Source organism: Semicossyphus pulcher, unplaced genomic scaffold (assembly GCF_022749685.1).
Source record: "Semicossyphus pulcher isolate SPU_LCO1_2020_fin unplaced genomic scaffold, fSemPul1.0.p SCAF_12, whole genome shotgun sequence".
In the NCBI taxonomy this organism is placed as follows: Eukaryota; Metazoa; Chordata; class Actinopteri; order Labriformes; family Labridae; genus Semicossyphus; species Semicossyphus pulcher.
This window is the reverse complement of record NW_027211626.1, coordinates 27,010,151-27,027,135: the sequence shown is the minus strand read 5'-3', so window position 1 is coordinate 27,027,135 and position 16,985 is coordinate 27,010,151. Positions and strand designations below refer to the sequence as shown.

The 16,985-nt window shown below is 43.1% G+C and overlaps 1 protein-coding gene across 1 annotated transcript in view; it reads right to left on the bottom strand.

Moving 5' to 3' along the window:
• Positions 1 to 1,666: 1,666 nt before the first annotated feature.
• Positions 1,667 to 16,985, bottom strand: part of btaf1 (BTAF1 RNA polymerase II, B-TFIID transcription factor-associated) — a 32,659-nt gene continuing 17,340 nt past the window's right edge. The window contains exons 15-38 of the mRNA XM_069658898.1: positions 16,847 to 16,951; positions 16,487 to 16,636; positions 14,417 to 14,559; positions 14,094 to 14,268; positions 13,791 to 13,994; positions 13,107 to 13,527; positions 12,314 to 12,498; positions 12,073 to 12,229; positions 10,839 to 10,948; positions 10,159 to 10,360; positions 8,646 to 8,794; positions 8,379 to 8,531; positions 7,863 to 7,984; positions 6,670 to 6,837; positions 6,435 to 6,512; positions 6,214 to 6,343; positions 5,971 to 6,112; positions 5,613 to 5,743; positions 5,176 to 5,298; positions 4,621 to 4,773; positions 4,313 to 4,524; positions 4,035 to 4,194; positions 3,002 to 3,172; positions 1,667 to 2,752 (exon numbers count right to left, since the gene is read on the bottom strand). Of these exons, the coding sequence (XP_069514999.1) occupies positions 2,612 to 2,752; positions 3,002 to 3,172; positions 4,035 to 4,194; positions 4,313 to 4,524; positions 4,621 to 4,773; positions 5,176 to 5,298; positions 5,613 to 5,743; positions 5,971 to 6,112; positions 6,214 to 6,343; positions 6,435 to 6,512; positions 6,670 to 6,837; positions 7,863 to 7,984; positions 8,379 to 8,531; positions 8,646 to 8,794; positions 10,159 to 10,360; positions 10,839 to 10,948; positions 12,073 to 12,229; positions 12,314 to 12,498; positions 13,107 to 13,527; positions 13,791 to 13,994; positions 14,094 to 14,268; positions 14,417 to 14,559; positions 16,487 to 16,636; positions 16,847 to 16,951 (3,885 nt within the window). The 3' untranslated portion in view covers positions 1,667 to 2,611. The remainder of the gene's footprint in view (positions 2,753 to 3,001; positions 3,173 to 4,034; positions 4,195 to 4,312; positions 4,525 to 4,620; positions 4,774 to 5,175; positions 5,299 to 5,612; positions 5,744 to 5,970; positions 6,113 to 6,213; positions 6,344 to 6,434; positions 6,513 to 6,669; positions 6,838 to 7,862; positions 7,985 to 8,378; positions 8,532 to 8,645; positions 8,795 to 10,158; positions 10,361 to 10,838; positions 10,949 to 12,072; positions 12,230 to 12,313; positions 12,499 to 13,106; positions 13,528 to 13,790; positions 13,995 to 14,093; positions 14,269 to 14,416; positions 14,560 to 16,486; positions 16,637 to 16,846; positions 16,952 to 16,985) is intronic.

The window sequence follows — 16,985 nt, the reverse complement described above, 5'->3', positions numbered from 1 at the left end:
GATACACCTGATAATACAAACCTCCCCCCTCGTGTCCCCCCTAGGGCTCAGTATTATCCCATACCATACCACCAAGTATTATCTTTCTCCTGGATTGTTTTTAAGTCTCTAAAACAGTTTATACCTGAGCTATAACACAACATCAATGTGCAAATAAGAAATTCATAATTTTGATGGCAACCATTTTATATATTGCTCTATATATATGTATTTCATGTAGTAGACTTGGATAGTGTACTGTATACTCACCTCTGCTTCATGTGCGGTCTCTGGGTAGGTAAACACTGTCATGTTTTGATCTCAAAATAGATGAAAAAAAAAATATTGGTAACTTGCTTTTTCCACAAACATCTCACTACTTTGGAACTGTACAACTGTGCTTTTATTTTGTAGGTTTCTAATTTCCTGTCTTTAACACTGGTTCTATTTTGGCGAGGCTTCTGAGATTGTTGACTTGGTCTGAACTTTTTTGCAGTATACCTGTGATTTGAAAACATGGAGCTCAACGCTGCTAATGCTTACTTCTGCTTCCGAGTTTGTAGTTCCCACCTTAATTTTTCCTTTTTCTGTACTAATGAGCAAATCTTATTAAACGTAGTTGTATGACGCTGTGAAACTTTGTGGTCTTTGGCATGGCATCCTCTCCCTCTCCCTCTCTGACACTCTTGTCCTCTCTTACGCACCTTATCCTATTAGAGCTCACCAATACTAACCTGCAGAGGCAGTCAATGCATGCAATGAAAGCATCTTCACACACATTTAATAGCAGCTGCTCTGGAGCTTTCCATCGGATCACACGGTCTTCCTGGTTGGTGTGACTTGTAGATGTTTGTGGAGGCTGAAACGATATCCTTTACGTGATATGACAGGAATGACTGTTGTCTTCAGTTCTAGTCTGATGGCTACTAATGGGTATTCATCAAATGTTTGTTTTGCTGTAAAATAAGGCAGATTTGACAATCCATTTCTTTTAAATTGCTGATTAATCAGGAACTTCCCATCCTGAGGATGCCACAGAAAAAGTTCATTTGAATTGTACAGGTTATTGTAGGTGTTGTAGCCACACATTCAAGCACAAAGGGTCTTTTTAAAAACAGTTGTCCAGGGATTGACAACAAAAGTTGCCATTTGAAAGCCATACTGGGGACCAGGCAACCACTTCTTCGGCTTTGTTGCAACTAGTTGTACAACTTCTACATATTTTGTATTATATTGTTTTTAATTCTTTTATTCTTATAGCCTATTTTTTTTTTTATCGTGTCCTATTTGAGTATTTCCCTTATTTTCATTGTAGTTACGTGTTAATTGTTCTGCACCAAAACAAATGTATGGTGTATGTGTAAACTACTTGGCAACAACTTTTATACGTAAAAATTGGACAGGATACAGCAAAGCTAGATCCTGACTCAGTGTCAAAATCACATATTAGAGGGGGAAAATAATCAATATAAAGCCAAGATGGACGAGAAAATCAGTGTGCTCAGAACATATTTGCATCTTTTTGTAACCATTTGCCTTTACAGTGTGCACCTGGTCTTCCTCACATATGTGTGTCATAATAAGACTGTGACCACAGTTTATTACTCTTGGATGTACAACCACACCATCTACTGGCCGTCAGTGTTCACATGCAGAGAAATAAAAACACACTTAGTTCAAAGGTCTGTAGAATTTATTACAACTCCACAATCATAAACAAAAAGCAGCAGTTACAGAAATATGTACAAGTCTGTTTTTGTCTTTTCGAAATACTTGTGGCAACTTTCAGGTTCCAGTTTCATCTTGGCCCCATGTTCAGTCTCTGTAACGCTGCTTCAAGTGCTCGTGACACCACATGAGGAAGAGCTGGACGCATTCATTCGTTTCTCAAACACACAGGTCAGGTGAACAGACTCTCCTGGGGCGAGTGGAAACTACAGCGCCCTCTGGAGGACGGTAGTCTTCCTATCGTAGCTCATCAGCGAGCTTTAAAAAGCCTGTGATGACATCCTGCTGTTCCTCCAGCGAACTCGTCGCTCTCGATTTCCCTTTTGTTGTACAAAAACATGTTTGTATCCGTCAGTCAGAGAGGTGCTGACAGGCGTGGTGGGCTATCGCAGTGCTTTAAGACCATGAGATGAGGCAAGTGGGCCGATAGGAGGGTTATGGTGTCTGAAGCAGTAACACTGTATACTCTGGCAATGCATGGTGGGAGTGGGCAGCGGGCTGTAAAAGCAGCACCTGGTGCTCGAGCGATAACAGATAAGTATAATTATAATGGAACATCACTGCTTAATAATGCAGATGATGTAAACTGACACTGGAGATGTTTGGTACAGCTGGTACAATGTTATACCACCATTAAATTCTTTATTTTGCCAATGTCTTCTTGAAACATTGCTGCAGCGTACCGATCGATTTGAAGCACTAAAACAGAGTTCTTGTTTTGGCTGTGTTTTACTTATTGCTTTGGGACACGCACTTTAACTCTTAGCCCACCTCATTTATCCTGTATTAGGTGTGGGTGGACTTGTACAGTTATCTGCAGCAGTTGGGGTCTCCTCCGGCTCTGACCAGGTCCAGCTCGGCCAGCAGATGGAGGCTGTGTGGGTGGGTCGGGGGTCTTATAGTGCTACTGCAGGGAGTGCATGAAGGTATCCAGGTTGTACTCTGTGTCGTACTGCTGCTGGTCCCATAACTCTCCCAGTCCGTCCAGCACAGACTTCATGGAGGCCTTCCCTGAGGTTGATGCCGTCTGCTCGGCCTTCTCACCCTGTAACACATTAACATACATAGATCAGCCAAATGTGGTGTGTATTCAGCAGGTACATTAGCAATCATTCATTAAGGGCCTCTGATGAATTCAATATGTAAGAGTTTGTTTCTGTTAGATAAATAACTTGAAGCTGTATTTAACTTCTATAGATACAGAATTATAGTATTAAACCCTCCATATAGGAGATCTGTGGCCTCCAACACCACCCTCAGTGGCATCTGTGACAGAAACACCTGGAGGTCTCACCTTGTCCAGACTGAACAGGTTGAGTAGCTGGTCTGTGCCCATGCTCTGCATGGTGGCGTTGTCTTGGCTGATGACGGTGTTGGCGATGCTCATCTTAAATTTCTGCAGACCCATGATCTTCTCCTCCAGCGTGCCGCGAGTGATCAGGCGGTACACGTTCACCACTCGTTTCTGCAGCAATCAACAAAAGGACAACGTTAACAGAACGTACCAGACGAGGAGGAGACGGAGACGCCCTGCCAAGTTAATTTCACTTGGTTCATTTTGCTCCACTGGTTTCAGACAAGAGCGGCAGTGTCACACAATCCAGCACTGTTCAGAGGCTGTGTTTAATAATTCATCAGGGAAACACTGATGAACATCCCACTGTGGGAGTCAGTGTCATCACATAGGAACGGGAATGTATCAGTGCAAATGAGAATGTTATTAGGAAACAGGCCTGACTGTTCACAAGAGCAAATGGAATTACAGTAAATATGACAAAATTAGCAACAAGGTATTTGCCGATGTTATTCAGTTCATTGGGAGCATTCTTTAGACACGTTTACGGCACACTCACAATATTCATCTCAGTAAAAGGACAAAAGGCAGAGTCAACAAAATGTCAGCTCTACACTGCTGCACAACACACAAACGGCGTAGTATGAATATTTTCTCTTACTGAGGAGAGTAGAGAGCCGTGATATTTTGCGTGTGTACATGTGTCATTTTAACTTTACTGTTCAACTATAAAGTCCTACAAGAAGGCCCCAGCGGTGACTTCATGGAAGCAGGAGGATTTAACATTTCGGTTTAACTTGTCTGTTGTTTCTCTAACATCTCTCCAGCAGTGATCATGTCGTCTCCAAAAGTGCACCTGCAGGCTACCGCTAAGCTACGCTGCGTCCTTTTAAAGAGGAATTCCTCCTAATATGCACAAAAAGGTGAGGTGGAAAGAAAATCTCTGATCCCGCTCTGAAGTGAAAACTCATTTCAATACATTTTCTACACAAATTGTGACACGTCTAATTCTAAGTGTGTCCAACAACAGTACCTGTCCTATCCTGTGGGCACGGTCCATGGCCTGCAGGTCCCTCATGGGGTTCCAGTCATGTTCTACAAACACCACCGTGTCTGCACCCGTCAGGTTTAGACCCAGACCCCCAACATGTGTGGTCAGTAGCAGCACATCGATGGATGGGTCGTTGTTAAACCTGACATTCAGAGAGAAGAAGTGGACTTTGGTTAGGAACTCACTCCTGGTACTACTAATGTGAACTTTAAATTCAAAATCTGATGATTAAAAGGGACTAAATATTTCACTCCTCTGACCTGGAAACGATGGAGTGGCGCAGGCCGGCCGGCACGCTGCCATCCAGCCTCAGGTAGGTGACGGAGGGCAGTTTGGGCTTCAGCAGGTCGTGCTCCACAATATCCAGCATGCTCTTCAGCTGACAGAAAATGAGCACACGATGCTGGGCCACCACTGCCTCCGTGCCCCCCTCTGATCCTCCACCACCTCCGAGACCACAGTCCAACAGCAACTGAAGAACAGAAAACACATCAGTGTCACAGCGTTTAAAGCCGAGCAGACATAAAGACGTCCGGCTGATCTTAAAGGTGACGTCCCGACACGCTACCTGTTTGAGAGCGGAGAGTTTGGGCGCGTGCTGAATGTCCCGCAGGTTCGAGCTCTGACCTGACAGCTGCTCACTGATGCGTTTGTACTCTGGATGCTGCGGGGTCAGGACTAAGCTTGGGTGGTTGCACAGCTTCCGCAGATACTGCAGCGCCTGAAAGAATGGACAAACAAAGGTATAACTGCAGGGTCATACTGAGAAGCATCTACAAAAACACGAACAGGAAGTATGAACAATAAATGCCTTCATTTACAATGACAAGTGTTTTATTCAAAATGCCAGTTTCTATAAAATGTTTCCTGCATGCACATGTGACACAATGACACAGCAGTGTGCCGAACGCAGGGAAGAAGAACAATGCTCGAAAACAAGGAAGTGAACTGGCTTTTAAAGAGAAAAAAGGTTTAAGACCGCTTATAAGAAAATGCATTCAATATTTTAAACCTCGAGCGTTCTAACAAATAAGAATGTTAAAAAATGTCTCCTCATGGCATCCTTAAATCAAACGTTGCAGAGCCTGTTTACACCTGATACCAGTCTGTACAAAATATGTACCTGGAAGACATGTCCTGTGGCCTTCAGTTTAGGCTTCTCCTCCTCTTCTGTTGAAGCCGTGGAGATGCTGTCCTCCACACTAGCCTTGGCTCGAGACTTTGCAAAGTCTTCATATAACTGAACCTGCAGATAGTGAGAGAACATATCAGGTTGTTACATGAAGGCTGGGCCATGCACCAGTCCTTTAAAATAGCTATACTATGCTTAATTACTTCTGTATTATACATACACCCCATTGACAAAACATCACACAAGAGTCTAGCTCGATCAACATTAAGAAAAGGAGCAGAAGAGAAAGAGTAGAAGGAGTAGAGGAAAGGAAGAAGAAGGAGAGGTAGAGCAGAAGGAAAAGTCCAACATCCAAAATGCAGGGAAACTGTAGACAGGGGGGGGCACTGGGACTGCCTGTTTGGTAAGTGTTTGGGAGCCATGAGTACCTGCAGTGGACTCAGGTTGCAGTAATAGTCCTGAATTATTTTAGGAGGAAGGTCCTGGAGGACATCCTCCTTCATCCTCCTCAGGAGGAAGGGCAGCACTTGTCGATGTAGAGCCTCCATCGCCAGAACACCTGGAGGTAGAAACCAATGAGGAGCAAAGTTTAGTCTTTATAGAAAGTGGATGTTTGGGAATAAGGGTGCAACGATTAGTCGACATTGTCAGCAAAAATCGATGACAAATTTAGTTTGAATTTACAGTAATTGTCGATATCTAGTTGGTTACGTCATCCCGGGTGTTTTTCATGCTGTACATAACATTGTTTTCCTGAGCTGAGTTGTTGAGAGTGGTCTGACGTACCTGCTTCCTGTTCCCGTGAGGAACTTTTGGCGTCCCGGCTGGCCAGGATCGGTTTTCCGTAACGAGCAGCAAACTGTCGTTCTGTTCCGAGGAAGCCCGGCATGAGGAAGTCAAACAATGACCAGAGCTCCAGGACGTTGTTCTGGGGATAAACAGTTAAAATCATTCTCTGACTGTCAAACATCAAAAGACAGATGTATATTTTCAGATACAAACTCTATTCAAACAGTAAGACTGCCTCACCTGTATGGGCGTTCCTGACAAGATGACTCTGAAGTTAGCAGCCAACTGCTTGATGGCTTTGGAGAGTTTGGTTTTCCCGTTTTTGATGACATGACCCTCATCAAGGATACAGTAGTTAAATTTGATATTTCTACAAAGTAAACAGAAAGAAGTTCACATTAAAAACTAAAAACACCTTCCCTCCAAACATTAAATCATTTTCTAACAGGAGTGACGCTCACCTAAAAAAGTCGATGTCGTTCCGCACAACATCGTAAGAGGCGACTATTAGATTGTGTTTCTTTACTTGATGTTGCAACCTGGAGAAGAAAAATGTGTGAAGCTTTGTGAAACATTACTATAATCCAAACTAACATTAAACAAGACTTTGTTTCACTCATTCAGCTTAGAAAGTCTGACGCCTTTAGGATGAGGACAAATATCTTTGTGTGTTGAAGGCGTGCAAGTCATCTTTACCGTATTCGTTCTGTGGGAGGCCCGGTGTAGTGCAGCGGGCTGAGGTACTCTTTACTGCAGAACTTCCCCACTTCGTCCACCCAGTGTCCGGTCAGCGTGGGAGGACACACCACCAGAGAGGGCATGGGGCTGCAGTCTGCGGCTTTAGTCTTGGCGTATTCCTGAGCCCTGAACAGACATCAAACATGCAGACGGCTGAGTCGAGTTTACTCACACAGCACTTCAGACATAAAAGAGCCTTTAATGAACAACGAGATCAAAACAGTGCTGGTGCTGAAACTGTCAAACCCTGCTTTGTGTATTGTTTGACTGCACAGCATGTGGCACGCTCACTGCAGTCACATATGAATAGAAACTTATTCACAAGGAAATTGAGATATTTTGGCTGGATTTTAAAAAAGGCAGTCTTGTATTTGGGGCTAAACTGTAACGAGACTTTTGTTTGGGGAATAGATAAAAATATGGATTCTGTCTGGACTGTGAATTGTTTTTATTAAATTAAAATATGAGGGAAGTAGACACGCCTTAGTGACCCTATATTCAGTGATTTAGTGGTAAGAGTTGTGTATTAAAATTAGTGCTTTAAGGCAATAAAAAAAATCTATCTAATTACAGGCTTTATAATTAATATATCAAGGATTTTATGTGAGAAGCACATCACAGGTAGACTCACTCAGTCTGGATTAACCTGTTTCTAGATGGTTGTACTGTATCTTACTTCCACACTTTAATTGTCCTCTCTTCTTCACCTTATAAGTGTTAACTCACAAAGTACTTCTAATCACTTCCCCTCAGCCCCCAACACACCTGCACCGCACATATATAACATCAAAATGGTATCAATTACTTGACTAAAGTTGCCCTGAAAACTATTTGTTTTATGCAGTTTTTTAGCAGATGTTACAACTGTAACAACAGACAGCTTCCACTTTCTCTTTCACTCCTCACAGCTTGTTTTCTCTGAAACCTGAAGTGTCTATATAAGCAGACTCATGTCTGTCATTTGCCAAAGATATTACATGTGCGTGTAAAAGAATCTCAAAGTGAAACAGTGAGAAGTAAAAAATAAATAAAAACGGCGACTCTCTTACATTTAGTGTGTAAAGTGACCAAGCAGGCGAGTGTGTGCGCTGACACTGTAGAGTTGAAGGTCAAACAACAACAACAGTCAGAGTGTTGCTTGGACTGCGTACCTGAGGTAGTGATCTCCTGCCAGGATGCAGATGGACTGCAGCGTCTTGCCGAGGCCCATGTCATCACACAGGATCCCGTGCAGCTTGTATTTGTTCAGGAAGGAGAGCCAGTTCACTCCATCCTGCAGAGCAACACAAAGACACCAAAGGTAAATACCAACACAAAAACCTGCAGACTGATAAGACCCATAAAAACAGTCTGTCCATTGACAGTTAAGGTTGACTTGTTGACTGCAGTGTGGTGACAAATAGAAGCATTTTAACAGGATTTCTCCACTGCTGCATTAAAGAGATGGATGGCAGCAGACACACACAACCCATCTATTCCACTGCTTTAAATTTACCACGTTAAGAAAGCCATTTGTTGTCCTCGTCTCTGCAGACACCTCAGCCAGACTCGAGGTGAAGAGCAACAATCCCCTGACGTGTTTAAATGTGAAAAATACAGGCAGGGCAACTTCGTCTGCTACTCTGAGAGGTATTGTGAAGAAGTGGAGCCTGGAAACGGACACCCACCTGCTGGTACTTCCTGAGCTCAGCCTTAATGGGCACAGGGATCTTGTAGTTCTCCAGCTTTCTCCCATCTAGAAGTTGCTCCAGGAAGTGGCGTTCTCTGGCCTTCTGGCGGATCAGGTCAGCGGACATGGCTGGAGGGTCGGGAATTCCTGCCTGGTGGACAAGAGGTTACATGATTATTTTTAAGTTATAGGAAGTGAATGATCTGATCGTCTTTCAGAGATTCATTAAAAATGTCATTTTCGCCTCCTGTTTGTGTGCTCGTACCTCCAGCGGCAGCAGGCGGATGAGTGTAGCAAAGCACTGTGTGGCCATGAAACGGATGCTGTCACTGGGGTCGCTCATACGGCCCAGCACCGGTACAACCAGCAGCACAATGTAGGGCACAATGTCCACATCCAGCTGCTCCATGACACCTGGAGGATGTTAGTCAAGGACAGAACTGTGCAGAAGTAGGGCAGTAACAACTACAAGGTCCATGCTTTAACCCGTTAATCATCCTGTTTAATTGCATGTGAAGTATAAAAGCTGGAGCCTTCATTCATTTGGTCTCAGAAAGCTACAGGTTCAGTCTGTCAAGTCACTACAATTTTACACAATACGTTTTAGCTTCGGTTGACTTCTGAATGGAATGACTTCTGAGTTTTATCGCAGAGAAAGCCTGTGTTTTTTAGCTACAGGTAAGGCAATGCTCTGACATTTTGTTTCTTTGAACATGTGAATGTTGTTTCTTTTGCCTCCAAGCACATCCAGTTTCTTTTAAAGTTTTCCTTAATGTAACGTCCGTGTAACATTAACGTTTTAAGCTTCGCCGACGCGGCTCAAAAAATCGGCAAGCAATTACTTTTCAAAGTGTGTTCGTAAGGAGGAGATTTAAGAGGCGAGTGAAACGTTGCAGACGTCATCTGATCATTACCGGCAGTTCAAATATTAACTTGTTACGGACGGGATGCGGTGGATTTGTTGGTTCTGTAAGTAGTGCACAAGTACAAGAAATGAGAGGGAGAGGTGATGGCGAGAGTCAGAGTGCAGGACGAGGCGTCAAAGCAAAGGTATCTAGTTTCCAAGTCATTAGAAGTGAATGCAAAAAATTGTCAGTGACACAATCTGGGAGGATGAATGAACAGTGTTGTTAAAATTGTGTAGACATTTATCACTATTTATGTCTGTATCAGAACAATACAATGTTCCTTATGCAGGATTTGTTGTTGTTGTTTTAGGTTAAGACTGTGCAACAGATTAAAGGCGAGGCACTTGGATGTGTGTTGCAAGGTGGCCGTCGATGGACCAGAGCAGGAGGTCTACAAGGACTACAAGGAGTGCATGAAGGTTTTATAAAACAACAAACAGGACGCTGAAATGCTCGGCCTCTGGTTTTGACCTAGATAAAAACAATTATATATTTTTTTATTTTAAACAACTTTGATTTTAAACTGTGTAAATGAACACAATAGCTCCTTTGTTGTGTTACATTTGAACAGTGCACATTTATTTGTTTTTAATAAAACTGACTGTATAATGAAAGACGGACAATTCTCACTTTTAAGCCTCATGCATGGTGCACGTGTGTACACGGTACGGAAGGTACCTCCGCCGAAATGACATCACAAAAAGCCATCATACTATGCTACGCCAATTAACTTCGAACTGTTAATCCCGAACAACTTGCTACTTCCAAACAAACGGTCAGTTTTGCGATGGAATGTGCATAACGGTTTACCTGCACACGCATCCAGGTAAACACACTGAACCTAAAGTCTTGTCACTGTGTGAAGGATACAGGCTAAAGCCTCGATGGCGCCCTCCTGTTTGGTGCAGTCACCGATAGCAGCTAACCAGGGGAGAACACACTGAAGGAAACTGTTCATGGTCTCCAGCTTGGCGATCTTACTGAGCACGCCCACACAGCGTGAAGTCATGTGACGCACCGCTGTGTACGGGTGCTGCAGGCAGGTGAACAGGTGGGGTAGATGCTCCATGAGCTAAAGGAAGAAAAAAAACAAACACATTAAATTATTTGTTTTGTTGCAGACATTGTGAAAAAAACGAGGATTAACATTCACAGGGGCTTAACGAGCTAGCTTCTGTCGGTAAACTACTTTATTAGCCAGCGCTATGAAGCAACCGTCAGATCTGTGCAGGGTAGCTAAGTTACAACTACCTGGCTGTTTTTTGAAATGATCCAAACCTATAAATAATGACAATGGTTGTGATTTAAGCGAACAATTAAGGATGTAGCCAACGGTACGAATCAAAAGGTGTATACCCAAAATGATGCTGGGAAATCAAGTTCAGATTCATGCATGTCAAATCATAATTTACAATGATTTTGTTAAAACTCATCACTGACCTTGAACTGCATTTTTACTGAAATCTAATAACTGACTGAAACTGCTAAGTCTTTATACTATTCAGAGTAGAGCAGACTGTGGAGCAGACATGGTGGAGCAGCAGTCTTACCACAGGTTTGAGTTCAGCAGCCATGGCTCCTGCCATGACTTCCAGCACTTGTAGAGAGTTGACCAGTTCCTGAGCTGCAGCGTCTCCCCTCTCCAGCTGGACCTGCCTATCTAGAACACAGAAGAGACACACAGTGAATCAGAGTGCTGACTTCATACATGCTGTACTAACTCGAACATGGCATCCTGGCTAATACCATGTCTGGTGGGAAATGTGGGAGTCCTGTCAAACTCACTTCTAATGTCAAGCAGGAGGTGATCCCACTGGTGGCATACATGACCCTGCTTCTCATTCAGTATTATCTCAGTAACATTTCCCTAATGAACTTCGGTCTCAATTACTAGTTATAATTCTTCAACACAGCATGATGTTGCACATTTACAGAAAAGTAGATGACAAAGCAGAGTATGCTTTTTGGGGCGTGGCTTACTTGTGATTGACAAGATGCTGCAAAGGGGACCTGAAATTCAATCAGCATTGAATTCTACTGAAAGACACTGGTGACAGCTGTTCATTTTTCCAGCCTCCATATTAATATCAGTTAATGTGAACTACAGATGCAGTTCGCTAACCAAGCTAGCAGTAGTGTAAGTTAAAACTTGGCATCTGTTAATCCCTCCCTCCTCTGCAACTCCAACCTCTCGTGCAAATACGGTCACTTCTGGCTCTAAAAAAGGCTTTAAACAGTAGTCCACAAAACAAAGGGTGAAATCTCAGTGGCTTGTTTTCTTCCAATTTCCCTGGCCTGTGATAGTAAACTTGATATAGGGCTTAGAGACTTATGAACCTATCGAGCATGTCTTTGGACCGCGGGAGGACGCTGGAGTACCCGGAGAACATGCAAACTCCACACAGAAAGGCCCACTACGTCTGAACCTGGAATCGAACTAGGAACCTTCTAGCTGTGAGGCAACAGGGCTAACCACTGCACCACCGTGCAGCCCAGTAAGCTTCATATTTAGAACAAAATTCATATTTTTAATATCTAGCCGAACTGGCCCAACTTTCTGGGTACACCATATTGTGTTTGATAGCATTTGCGTGAAACTTTGATTCATATCAGACACTAAAAACATTTTTTAGTGTATCTTAAAATACAACAGTTAGCTTAGAGAGCATTTAAAAAAGGCAGAAAGTTCACAAGCAGAATATTTAACATGTTTACACTAAACACATAAAAAATGTATAGGCAGTGTGTCTTAAAATTTAAATCTGATTAACTCAATCAACATACCAATGCATTGACCTTCAGTCACCACAGTTCTCAGGGGTCCCACTGTGTTCTCCCACAGGTACGGCAGAGACGTGGTGAGGTCTGCACCAAAGTGCCTGGCAACAGTTGTTAGGGAGAACTCTGCCCCTCGTCTCTGAATAAGAAACGGTTTCTTGCTCTAAAAAGGAACAAATCATATGAATAAGGATAAACACAAACTGTTGTTGATACGGGTTAAATGTACTTTAGCAGCCGTCTTTACCTCGTCATTATCAGTGCTGATGGTGCTGCCCGGAGGAAGCTCTGTGGTGGGGGTCTTTGGGGCTTTAGGGGCTGGCCCCCTCTTACTGGTGATGGCGAACGCTGCCTTTTGGTGACGGTACAAAGTGATGATGCCTCGGGTTTTGTTTACCATGTGGTGCATGCCATCTTTCTCCACACCACAGCCTGATGACAAAGAGTAAGGAGAGAGAAATATGGTCAAAAGACAGACTGCGACCGACTCAGAATAGTGAAATGGATTCAGCTGCTAAGTAAGAAGCTTTGGCTATTCTTTCCTTTATGTCCAGTTTAGCACCAAACCAAGCTCCTATATCAGCCTACAGGAGTCTCATGTTTTACCTGTAAGAGTCACGTTTATCTTAGGTTTCATTAGTGTCAGTTAATAGAGGTTTAGGTTTGGTCAGCTTAAGCTAGAAGCAGCTTAGCAGCCCTCGACTAGACTCAGACAGTGTTCACAGAGACACAGATTAAAGAGGTTTCTGGTTTTAATTCATGGGTCCACACGTTTTAAAATTAAATCAAATTATGATTCAAATCAACGACATTTAGGGCTTACACTTTAGCACCTTCTTTGTGTTGACATGGTTATTCGAGGGCTGCAGATGTAAGCTTAATATCACAAATACAGAACAAAAAAAAGACACCACCTTCTGTTTTTTCAATCACTTAGTGAAAACCAAATTTTCAGTTGAACCCATTTCTGAAACCCTCCTGGGTAGCTCATTAGCTGTGTGAAATATGTGAAAATAAGGGCAATCTTCAGCAGCTCTTACCTTTAGCATTCTCCTGTGTGGGGGGTACGGGGCAGGCAGAGGAAGGTGTGGCCGCTGAGTCGACGCAGGCCGAGGCACAGAGGTTTTTGATGATCTTGGGGTTGGGGCACGGCGAGCGTCCAGCACACTGCTGTAGCAGCTTGGCTATAAAAGAAGCAGCATATCCCTGGATCAGGGTGTTCTCCTCCCGCTTGATGGCCTCCATCAGAGGCCGGACCAGCGGGTTGAGCTTGTCGGGAAGCACCTGCAGGTTAATGACTGCGCAGGCTGTGAACATGTGGACGCGCAGATGCAGCTGCTGCCATTCTGTGTTGGTCTCCGACACTGTGGCTTGAGCCTGCTGTCGTTTACCGTCCAGAGCCTGCCACTGTTTGGACTTGACGTTCAGAGCCCCTGTTGAGTCTGTGAAGATGGTGGTGACCTAGAGAACAAGCAGGGGGAGAGAGGGAGAGACAGTTACAGAGTGCAGCATCCATTAACCTTTGAAGCTGAGCATCAGCTCGGTACCCAACCATCACTGAAGCTGTCAGTCCAAGATATAAAAACACTTCTAAGTCTGAAATCACAGTTTAGGATGATAGTTCTGATTTTTGGTTTAACAGAAAGACTATCGAGCAATTCATTCAGGGTCAGTGGGTTGTTAAACGGTTTGATGCATCAAGTGGAGTGTGTGGTTGGACCTACCAGTTCATTGGCTTGATCAATAGTAAAAACGCTACAACTGATGCGCTCTTGCACGTCTATGTTGGAGTCAGCTAGCAGTGCAATCAGCTGCTTGCACTCGTTCTGCATGCGTGTGAAGGGGATGGCGATCTCATCGTAGTACAACTGCTCCGACAGAATGGCCAGAAGACGAGGCTGCACCATGGTCGACACCAGCTGACAATCCTGAGAGAGAAATTAATGCATTTTGTGATCATGTTATGCTCATGATACAAAATTTGAAATGATTCCAGAATAAACAAACTGTGCGTCTGAGCTTTTCACCTTCTGCAGTGCAGCCCACTCACAGAGCACCAGAGACACAGCTACACGCTGCAGGGCAGATTTGGAGTTGAGGTGGAAGAGCAACAGCTGGCCCAGAGACTCAGCTGGCCGGATCTCCTGAGACGCAGCGTTGAGCTGAGGGTCACAGATACACCTACACAGAGCCCCCAGCAATCTGGATTACAGACAGAGAGCAGCAGGAACACTGTTAGCCAACTGTTTATCTGGTGATTCTGGTTCTTTATTTCCTGAGAGAAAGTCACAAGTTCAGCTAAACATCAGGGCTGAAAACTTTTTACTTCTGATTCACAATCAGAACTTACTTAGCAGCCATGAGACGAGCACGGATCACTACATAGTCCCGTGTCACTACATCGTCCGTCACCGTCTCTGCGCCTGCTATATACTCCTGAACCGTCTCCTTCACCTGGTTGGTCCCTTGACGAGCCTTTGAACCAGCTTTGTCCTGGAAGAACAAGACAACATAAATCATTACAGTTAAACTAACTAATAAAAATTCGATTCAATTAGGTACACTATATCAGGCCAATTCATTTTCCGTTGATATTCGCCTCACATAGTTGCATCAGTATATCAACATAGAAGTTATTATAAAGGAACATATTGGACCACAGGTAAACAGATTAGTATTATATATATATATTATAGAAGTTTTATATTTCAGAAATGGAGCAGTCAGTTTGTCCTGCAGTGTGTGCTTTGACTCATTGTTAATACTGTGATGTATTCGCCTCTGTTGACGTCTTTTACAGTTTCAGAGAAATACAACATTATTGCAATTTGCAAAAACATGTTCCAGCACATTCAGAGAGCTCTGGTATATTAAATGATCTTTGCTCACTTCAGCTTAGCATTTCTCGTCCTCCAGTATGTTTAAACTACAGTTTATAAACTCCTTTTGAAAATACAAAATTTAATATAATTGATTATTGGTGTTGGGGGTAACACGTTACAAAGTAATCCATTAGAGTACTCGGATAACTTTTTTGTTGAGTAACGTAACGCGTTAGTTCTGCAATTCAAATAATCTGTTATTTATCATGTGTAGCTAGCCAATTCAGCTAGCGAGCTGTCAGAGAGGACAGCGTTTACTTTGTGGAAATATTCACATTATTCTGAATGTTTGGGTGAAAGGGACGAGAACAACATGACGGTGAAATGTAAGCTGTGTCTGGAGGAGAAGTGCTCGTCAGCTGTGAAGAGCTCGACTTCAAATGTGAAGAAGCTTCTGCAGCTAAACACAGCTCCACAACACTGGTGGGACTAAGAGCCTGTGTTGTATTGTTGTCATGGAAACAGCTGTGCCTAATACTGCATGCCTCTGCCCAGTTCACTGTCAGACTGTTATGATGATAAAGAGCTGTAAAGGTTATACTGCGTCTGTCATTCCTGTTATCAGGCTGCAGAGTTACAGATTATGGGCCGTAAACGAGGCGACGCAGAGACGGTAGAGTCAATACATTCAAAGGTAGACGTACAGGAGGCCATCCTGACACACGTGTAAAGACTCACAAAGGGGGTTTAATTTTTGGTTACGCAAAAGTAATCTAATGTGTTACTTTTCTCAGAGGGTAACGTAGTAACGTAACGAGTTACTTTTAAAAGTAACGTTACCCAACACTGTTGATTCTGATTGATCTTATCGTATAATCGATGAGAAGCAGGGAATTATCGGTATCTGCAGAAAAATGCATTTATAAATTAAATCACGTGGTATTATAATATCACTTAGGGCAGGTAACTTAACAAGCAGTTTGCTTCCTTCTCTGCCGGTTTCAAATCAAATTGGAAGCAAAGTAAAGCTGTTCCCATTTCTCATTTCTCCCTCAGCGTTCAGGCACACATCAGACTGACAACAAACACTGTTTTTAAGAGACTTGGTTAAACATTTGTTCTCAGCTGAATTTTTATTTCCTCCCACAAACTTGCTGAAGGCCCTCTGACTCAAACAGACAGGCCTGCAAGATTCTTCTGTTATCTTCTCACTGTCTGCTTTGACACTTTATTTATTTTATTTAAATAATTTTATTTAAAATTATTTATTTATTTGCATAAACTTTGCACAGAAATGGCCGAGTAATGTCACTAACTTGTACTAACTTTTTAAGACAGATTTATTTTAGTGATGTGATGTTTTTGTTTACATGAGATGCATTGGATTGTTTACACATCTCTGTCAGTTATTTCCAAATGTATAAATATCCAAAGATTAGTTTCCCTGAATCCTACATGTAAATTATAATCCATTTCACTGATTTAAATTGTAATCTACTAGCAGCTCATTTGGTTTGAATCGATGAGTTTGTAGTTTATGTCAGTGTGAAGTAGCTATAACCTTAAAAAACAAACAGTTATCATTTCTAATGTCCAACCTTGGAGCGGGCCTTCACTTCCAGCAGCATGTTCAGGTCAATGGGAATGTGTGAGGCCTGCATCATCAGGCAGAGCCAGGCGCCCATCCACGGACAGCTGGCTGCTACCACGTACTGCTGGGGGGCCTGAGACAGCAGCTCCATCCACACCTGCACACAGTGACACACATCAATAAATCGAGGTTAAATCCAAAAGGTCATCTATTAACAAGGGGAAAAGTGAGAATTATCCCTGCAAATATAAGTGGACAAATCTCGTGACGCAAATTAGATGAAAGGGGAACTTTTTTTTTGATGCAAACAATTACACCGAGTCATTTTACCCAGGATATAAGTTGTGTTGTGGGTCATGCAACAAACCTTTTGGATCAGTTCAAGGATTTCCTCGTTGCTCTCCAGTATGCAGGACTGGAACATGTGTCGGAGCATGTCCTGCAGGATGGGGTTAATCCACATGGCACAGCTCTGAAGAAGAACAGAACATGTCAGCACTGAAGCT